General features: G+C 40.5%; 1 protein-coding gene across 1 annotated transcript; it reads left to right on the top strand.

Moving 5' to 3' along the window:
* Positions 1–691: 691 nt before the first annotated feature.
* LOC134077431 (ribonuclease inhibitor-like) lies at positions 692–7,856 on the top strand. Its single transcript, XM_062533035.1, has 8 exons — positions 692–705; positions 1,016–1,279; positions 1,908–2,081; positions 3,795–3,962; positions 4,184–4,354; positions 5,629–5,802; positions 6,671–6,717; positions 6,845–7,856. The coding sequence occupies exons 1-8, from the start codon at positions 692–694 to the stop codon at positions 7,333–7,335; spliced, it is 1,503 nt and encodes a 500-aa protein (XP_062389019.1). The 3' UTR covers positions 7,336–7,856.
* The last annotated feature ends 1,541 nt before the right edge of the window (positions 7,857–9,397 follow it).

Raw genomic sequence — 9,397 nt, 5'->3', positions numbered from 1 at the left:
AAGTAATGATCCTGTTAATAACTTCTGATATAACTTCTCATCTGATCTAGGATGAGAACATGCAGATTTAATTAGAGTTTGGTTCCAAAACGCTTTTGGTTCCAAAGTACTTACAGTGGAACTGTATTGGTTTATGTTTAGTTGATTTATCTTTACTCAATCAAAACAGAACAACTGCATTTTTATTGATATTACCTGAAATACACAATTAAATAACATGACTTTTTAATGTTTTTAAAAATGGATATATAGCGTTTTGGAATCAAACTCTTCAAATATTCTTAAAGGGGTAGTTCGGAATTTTGGACATAGAACCTCTTTTCCAAGTTAGCTAGTGTGATATTTATCAGTGGAGACCGTTTTCAGCCCATTTCATCCAGTCCTTTTAGTTGCAGAGTTCGCTGGTGCTTGGCTGGCGCAAATCAATGGTATGTGATAGCCTGCCACTAAAAACGGTCTTACCCACTCCACAGTACACCTGAGGCAAATGAATTATAATGTCAGACTATCGATGTACAGTATATGTCTGTGTTGATAGAATAATGGGTAACACTTTATTTGAAGGGGTGTACATATAACTGTCATAAGAATGACATGACACATTAATGACATATTATTGATGTTTATGACTTTTGTCATAATGTGTAATTCGGTGTCTGACATGACAACTTGACATTAGCCAAGAAACACCATGTTTATCTCTAGGTATGGTGAAGGGTGTGTGAGGATGTGCGGCTATTTTAGTTCTAATATACTAAAATATACTACTGTGGTACATGCTGTGGTACAACGTCTTATGCACGTAACTGTGTCACAGGAATGGACTAGAAAAACGTAACTTAACTGTGTGGGACATTACTGCTAACTGAAGTTTCAATAAAGTTAAATTGCGATAACTAACCAAACCAACTTCTCATTGAATGATTTTGTGTACTGTATTAGTATTTTATGTCGTCAGGAAGTTTGCTCGGCACAGAAGGGCATGGAATTTTCACGTTTTATTTTTATATTTCAGGCTAGCAGGTTGCTCATTGACAAAGGAATGCTGCAAGACTCTGGCACGGTCTCTTCAGTCGAGCGGCTCGTGCCTGAGAGAGTTGGACCTCAGCCACAATGATTTAGGGGAACGTGCAGTGGAAGCTCTGGCAGATGGACTGCGAAGCTCCAACTGCAAACTCACCTGTCTCGACATCAGCTTTAATGACCTGGGAAAGGCAAAACCGATGGTCGTGCTGGCCGCCATTTTGTCGGAACCCCATAAACAACCACATACTCTGAGGTAAGGTGAAATTGTGCAATGTTTACAGGGACTGGCCATGTTTTAAAGGAACAATATGTAGGATTTTGGCCAAAACCGGTACTGCAATCACTTTCAAAATATTGTAGAGCGGTGTATCCCCTCCCCTCCCCTCTGAGTCGAAGTTGGCAACACCGATGCCGAAACACCACTGACTTTGTGATTAGTAGATAGGTGGAGTGAGGCGCATCAGGCCAAAACACATAATATGTAAACATCAACATCAGTTGAGGGCTGCAACTTCACTTTTTAAATTACAATATCTTGGCCGGACTACTGTTTTCAGTGATATAAGAACTGAACATGATTTCTTAATGTCTAGTGACATATCAGAGCCATTTTATGATGAATTGAAATACATTTCTTACATACGGTTCCTTTAAATAATTACATGTTGCTATAGAGGAGATATTTTTGATAGAATTTTAACCTATTTTTATTGATAGATTTGAATCTATAAACTGCCTGTTTACCAAAGGAAAAAGCCATATTCAAAAAAAAAAAAAAATCATATTGATTCTAGGTGAGAAAGTGAAATTAGAACTTAAATATTTAGAAGTTGATATACAGTAGTCATTCTAATATCATTCTGTGTTATGTTCCTAAATAGACTCAGTGGATGTGAATTGAAAAAGGACATCTGTGACATACTGGCTGAGGCCATGGAGATGCCGTCATCCCAACTGAAGAAACTTGACTTGAGTTACAACCCCTTGAAAGATGCTGGAGTAGAAAAAATCCTTCAGGCACTTTTAAGCAAAAAGTGTGAGCTGGAAACTCTGAGGTATATGTTCCTTATCTGCTTGTCAATGAAACAAAGGAATGTATAATGACCATAGCACTGATACTATTTTGTGTTCCCTTGCAATACTTTTGCATTCTCTCTTTTGCATTTGCTTGTCAAGAGTTGGCAAAGGTCTTTTCAGCGGAGCACAGACATTGACCGCATTTCCCAGATTCGTTAAGAAGCTCTTAAGTGCTAAGATCTTCTTAGGAGCGTTCTTAGAAGGTTCTTAGAACGTCGCTCCTAAGAAGATCTGAGCACTTCACGAATCTGGGAAACGCGGCCAATGTCTGTGTCGATGCGAGAGTTTAGAACTTGATCTATTTCTCAGGTCCATAAAAAGGGCTTCACCCAACATGTGTGTCATATCAAGAGATACTTAGTAAAATGCACAGATGTTGTAACAATAAAGGGTTGCTTTAAAATGTTATCACCACACAATGCCACTGATATCTCAAGGTTGAAGGGAGCATGCAACTTGCCTGCTGGCTAGGAATATCCACCAGAGTAGTTGCCTTTGAACCAAAGATTCTAGAACAGAGCAAGATGGATCACTGGCCGGAGAATACGTTGGATACGTTCGACCGGCACATCCGGGAACTTGACTCGCGACGAACGTTCCCGCCCCTTTTTGGGGGAAACAAACTACGTCTCCCATTAACTCCAATGCAAATTAGGCTCAATAAACGTAATTCGTACCGAAATCGTAGGGGTAAATGATAACAGAAAACACAACGAATCAATAGGACCACTCAATATATTACCACTTTGCCGGTCGTTGACCGTGAAAAATACGTTCAAAAGCTTAATTCAATCAAAGTAAAAACATGTCCCTTCTGTCTCCCGAGTAGCCTGCTAGCAGTAGCAGTGGCCAGTGTCATACCCAGACATACTCTTATCTCATTGAATCTCCAGTTAAATAACTAAATTGTTTTCCTGTATTTTTGGCCTCTTATTTTAATTGTAATGTTGTGTAGTTGACTGACAGGCTTGGATGTAAAGTATGTTCGTTAGATAATTCCAACATATGATAATTTCTGTCGTAGCCGATAGCCTAGCTGCTAGTGTTAGCCAAGTGTTAGCCTAGATTTCCGTTTTCGTTGGTCTGATTTATTTTTGGTGTAGCCTAATGTTAGGGGTTCTTAGCTTTGTGGTTGGTACACCCAACCACACAGCAACTTATCGGCATGTCTGTCTACCGCGACCACTGATCTATAAATAATAAGTTATTCGTTATAGATCAGTGACCGTGAACAACACCCATTCACTTTGGCTTGTTTCAGGCTTGTTCTGAGGGCTTGTTTCCCCAAAAAAGGGGCGTGGCGCAGACAACCTGGCTCTGTGTGACGCGACGCCGGTCGAACGTATATGTTGAAGTACATTCTAACGCTTCATGGGTGCCATTTTGGTAAGCCGAAAAGTAATAAATCGTGCCTTTCACACGGCCAGATCATTACCGAGTATCAAAACAAAACAAAAAACAGCTGGCAACGGCAAAAACAGCTGTTGAGGTGGGTTTATATGATTGGAACTGTGTCTGAAATGTTGCTGAGCTTACCAAAATGGCGCCCTGTCCTGTACTTCATTCTTTTGACGCAACTGATCCATCTTGCTCTGTTCTAGAATCTTTGCTTTGAACTGAATGTAATGAACCATTTCTATCACACATTCTCACTAAAGCTTATTACACACACTTGCCTATTTTGTCACCAGGTTGTGCGCTTGTCACATCACTGAGACATCCTGTGCGACACTGGCCAAGGTCCTTCAGCAGTCGAGTCTCAGGGAACTGGACCTGAGTGGCAATCTGTTAGGAGATGAAGGAGTTAAGCTGGTCTGCACTGGACTAATGAGTCCCCACTGTCGGTTAAACACACTGGGGTGAGTATTGGGGAATGATCAGCCTGCTCACATTCAGTTGACCTTGCTTACGTTTTCTGGATTTAAATGGCATTGAGAGGGAAATTCCATGTTCCATGTTTTCCTCAACCTAAATTAAGGAGGTGAAGGATCCATCTGGTTTTATTTTAAATAAATCACCCATCTTTCATAAGGCCGCCTTAATAGTCATTTTCACCTTGTGCATATTTTTGCTGTGCTAGATTGAAAGACTGTGACCTCTACAAGAGTTCCTGTGCAGCTTTGGCTCCTGTCTTGTGGGCTTCTTCGGAGTTGAGAGACCTAGACCTGTCCGACAACGACTTAGCAACCGCAGGACTAAGACTACTTACGGCTGCATTGAGGAATCCCAACTGCTTCCTTCATGTCCTCAGGTGAAAATTGAATATGTAAAAAACATGTTTGCACAATTTTTTTTCTTTTTTTCCCTTAAGTTACTTTAATTTTACTTTATTTATTTGTTTATTTAAATTCTCTTTTGCTTTTTGCAGGGAATTTATCTCTTGGCATAATAGTTTGTTGTGGGTGTGATGGGAGTTACTAGGTGACTACTTGAAATGTACACAATCATTCACTATCTTCTTTAAAACAAAAATGTTTGCAATTATCATGTAAGTGTTCTAATAAATAGTCTCCTTGCTTGTCAATTTTCAGTAGTCCATTTTCCCACATTTTTCAATCATATTCTTCAAAACACTAGACTGGTAAGCCAGCCTGAATTTCACCCCACCCACAAAATCTGATGTCGGGAAGTTTGATCTGGACTTGGTCCATTTTACAAGCCTCAAATTTGAGAATTGTGTGGACCGGTCAAATTGTTTGGGCGGGCTTTAGTGAGCAAAGGTGCCTATACATTCACTTGACCTGAGGGTGCTTCAGTTGGATTTGTTTACAGCAAAAAAATGTGTTGCTAGAAAGGCCACACATTTATATCGTTTTTTTGCAGGATTCTCAGTAAGCTATTTTGCTGCTCTTTTTGGTTAGGTCAATCCAATCCATTTTTTTCGGGAGGACAGTCCGGTTTTCGAGCCCTTTGTCCGGACCTCTTTCGTGTGTCCTCATTTTTGCCCTTTTGTCCTCATTTCGAGTAAAATAAAAAGGGCAAAAATGAGGACGTACGAGAGAGGTCCGGACAAAGGGCTCGAAAACCGGACTCTCCTCCCGAAATCCGGACGTATGGTCACACTAGTCACAATGCTTCGGTTTCAATTCAGACACATTTTCTGAATAGTGTGTTGAGCAAAACCTCTGCATTTCAGACCTCTTTATCCCACTTCCCCCTTCCGAGGTCTATTTTTGACTTTGTGTTAAGCCACGTGATGGACTCCAACACATCCGTTTTAAGGAGTACAGTTCTTAAGTGCAGCTCAGCTGGCGCAATGCTACCTGACAGAGCAATTGCCCCATATTTTGGTCAAAAATGGGAGAACTAAATACTATCAGACCAAGGGTGCCTATCATAGATAGATAGATAGATAGATAGATAGATACTTTATTGATCCCCAAGGGGAAATTCAAAATCTTTAAGACTCCGAGAGCACCAAACCCATCCAATACTGCACTCCAACTTGCTTCACATTGTGTGTCACTTGTTCCTCCACAAGTCTCCCAAAGTGTTTGACTTGTTTGTAAACTTGCTCCTTTGCAGGCTGTCTGGTTGCCAGATCACAGATAGAGGCTGTGCTTTGCTTGCCTCCGCTCTCATCAGAAATCCCCATCGTCTTGAAGAGCTGGATCTCAGCTACAATCACCCCGGAGAGTCAGGAATACAGCTGCTGTCTGCCAGACTGGAAGATCCACACTGCCATCTACAGAAGCTAAAGTAGGTTAAAGATAATTTTGAGGTATAAAAAGGTAGGGTACTGATCTAGCAATATAACTGGCAAATGTGAATGGTTTGTCTTCCAGCAGAGGGCTGGCTGATTAACGTTTTACACCAACCTGGCAACTGAAGAGGTTGAAGGGCAGGACATTGATTGCTGAGATCTCATTAAATGAACGTTTTTTTGTAATATATATCAGGGTCCAGAACTATTTGGAGAGTAACACAGTTTTGTTTAATTTTGCCTCTGTGCACCACAGAAACATTGATTAACTGCTGTTTAGGAATTACAGTCTTTCTCCACACTATTGTGCATTTCTAGACAGCGTAAACCCAACCTGATCAGCCGGCGATTTGATTTCGCCCTTCAGCTCAGTCTTACTTCGGTTACAAATCTGTGTGGGCCAATCACAACCTGGCTTATCCACCTGGCACACCCAGATCGTTGGTCTGATTGGTTGAAGGACTATCCAGTTGCATACAGAGGTTGCCTCTCATGCAGCGTTTATACGTGCTCCCTCGCTCCTCGGGCCTCAATCCTCACTGATCTACATAAAAAAAGATAGATGAAGGAATAGACTATCCCATTGTTGCCGCCCCATCATTCTTTATGTAGATCAGTGAGGATCGAGGCCCGGGGAGCGAGGGAGGACGTATAAACGCTGCATGAGAGGCACCTATAGTCATTTGAACTATGCCCGTTCATCACCCAGTAGAAAATACAGAGCAGACTCCCCAGACTTAAAAGACTGCGCTTGGTCTGGTGATAAGCCAGGCTAATTCCTTTACTGTGTCCATAATAAGTAAATTGGCGTATACATAAAGTATGAAGTAACTATTGCTTTATTTGGTTTTTTTTTTTTTACAGCATGGAGTACGCTGGCGAGAAGCACCTAAAATGGGGTCTGAAAAAATGTAGGTTCATATTGCTGAGAAAATTTCATTTTTAACAAGGTCTTTTTGTGCACACTGGTATTTGTTAACATGATTATAGTGTTATATGTAACCTTTTGTTCTCACTCTTATTTTATTTTTGTTAAAGATGCTGTTGACCTCACATGCAATCAGAGAGATGGAGTGGATTTTTCTGAAGACGGAAAGACAGCCACAAGAGGTAGACATACGGACATGTCTTATGGCCCATTTGAGCCAAGACGGGTGCCAAGTGGTATAATGTTGAGAGAGAGGCAAGACTCACAGCTCCAGGTGGAGTGTGTTCAACGTCTATCAGGGGGACGCTTCTACTGGGAAGTGGATTGGACTGGTGTGGTCTCCATCGGTGTGAAACACAACTCTCAAAGGTACTGCATGAGATTCAGTACAAACAGGGCGTCAGGTTCTTTCAAAGACTTTCGGCGGGTCGGTGTGTTCCTTGATTGGCCAGCGGGCACTTTGTCTTTCTACAATCTCTCTCCGAAGGATTTAATCTACACTATTCACACCACGTTTAGCTCACCGGTCACACCTTTCTTCGGTTTTGAAAAGATATTTCCTCATGCTGTCATTAGTTCAATCACTATTCACACATTTTGAAATCAGTGAATGATGTAATATGACAGAAAGCACAGCAAAAAAAAAAAAAAAATCATTGTATAGGCGTCTAATTCCCCCATATTGGGAGTTCACTCTATTTGACATTTAGCCATAGACAATTTGCATGGAATCTCCTAGCGGGTGTAAGGCTTGGTGTGTTCTGGTTCTCCTCAGTAGAGGAATGTGCCCCACAGGACAGAGGTACTTTGGGCCCCACAGGACAGAGGTACTTTGGGCCCCAGGACAGAGGTACTTTGGGCCCCAGGACGGAGGTACTTTGGGCCCCAGGACGGAGGTACTTTGGGCCCCAGGACAGAGGAACTTCGGGCCCCAGGACGGAGGTACTTTGGGCCCCAGGACAGAGGTACTTTGGGCCCCAGGACAGAGGAACTTCGGGCATAATGTGAAAAATAATGTTCCTTTGCATTCTGTTGCTATAACTACATCATTTTGAGTAGGAAATATGGTGATAAATGTAGCCTGAACAAGTCATAATCAAGCTAAGCAATGCACAGTTATCAGCCAACTTTGTCATGAAATATTTGTTGCAATATAAATACATTTACTAATTTGTCATGATCTATATTATTAATAAAATGAAAGTGAATGTATACATTATATTTGTACTCACTTCATTTAATTTGAGGGCAATGTGTTATCTTGTATTGACTGCAAATCTAAAGTTGCACACATTAGACCAGCGGTTCCAAAACTTTTTCCATCACGGACCACCAACATTCTGACTTGGCTGGCGTACCCCCACCATCCAACACATTAAAAAGTAACACATTTATTGACCATTTCATTCATAGCCATTAAAGGTCCACAGCACAGACATGTGTCATCATGGGCATTAAAAGTCCACAGACAGCGCAGACATACGCAATAATGGGCATTACAGTTTTTCTCAGTCGCTTTGGTACATTTAATTCTCGTATGACTCAGCAAACTTCTCCTGTAAGGGTAGGCTATATGTTGTCATTTAGCCTATACTTAAGACATTTTATTTATTGCTAATACAAATGCAGAGATACAAATAGGAACACAGAGGAAAGGAGTGGGATTTGAAAGCATATTAAGTTGGGCTACAATGGTGTTTTTATTATTATTATTATTATTATTATTATTATTTTACTGTTGGACAGCATTTAATTGGGGTAGTAAGGATCCCTGAGCCTCAAAAGATTCTCAATCCCAAACATCAGGAAAAGCTCACAGCCTCTGAAGAGATTCTCCCTTTTTCAACTTTAAAGATGTTGGTTGGAGTAGTCCATTCTATAAATAATCACTTGTGTATGCGTTTTGAGGAATGAAGGGCCTTAAAATGGTCTTAAACCACCCCTTAATAATAATTAAAAAATCATACTGTAAAATCTTTTTGAGGACTACAGGGGAAATTAAGGAGAAATCGACAAATTAAGGGGCAAAGTCAGTAGGCATTTTCCCTTAATCTGCCTTAATTTCTACTTCATGAAACAGTAAAAATAGTTGATTTTAATAGAAGGCTTTTTAAAGTCAATTATAGGGTGAAATTAAGGGATTTGTTAGTGATACAGGGGCTATTGAGTAGCCTAAGAATGTGGCCTACTGTATGAGCCAACTTTAAATCAGTGTAATGCATCTTTGATCATATACAAGAAGTAAGATTTAGCCTAGTCTGTAATGTATAGGCTGTTCAATAGGCCTAGGCTACACTTCCATAAACTTCGCTAAGCACAGTACAAAAGATGTTTGAGGTCTGTAATATGCTATAATAATATTTAATATTTATAATATGCTACTTCAAATTTTATCTGGCTTTTAGCCCACGTTAATCCAACTTAGTTCTGCAAATTGAGAGGGAACAGTAGCCTATTTTAGGCAACAAGATGAAGGACGGTCTACCGTACTGTAGGTATAAGACTATTTATATGTAGCCTATAAGGCATTTGTCCATAAGATTTTCAAGCGAATTGATTCATAATTGAGCGATTTAAGAAGCACCAAAACGGTTTTCTATTCAACAGAAGGATTCTAACGAATCAAAATGATGTCATCATCAGAGCCCTGTTAGTGCGCATTT

Source organism: Sardina pilchardus, chromosome 1 (genome assembly GCF_963854185.1).
Source record: "Sardina pilchardus chromosome 1, fSarPil1.1, whole genome shotgun sequence".
NCBI classification, from domain to species: domain Eukaryota; kingdom Metazoa; phylum Chordata; class Actinopteri; order Clupeiformes; family Clupeidae; genus Sardina; species Sardina pilchardus.
The sequence above is the reverse complement of the archived record's forward strand: the minus strand, read 5'-3'. Positions and strand labels throughout refer to the sequence as shown.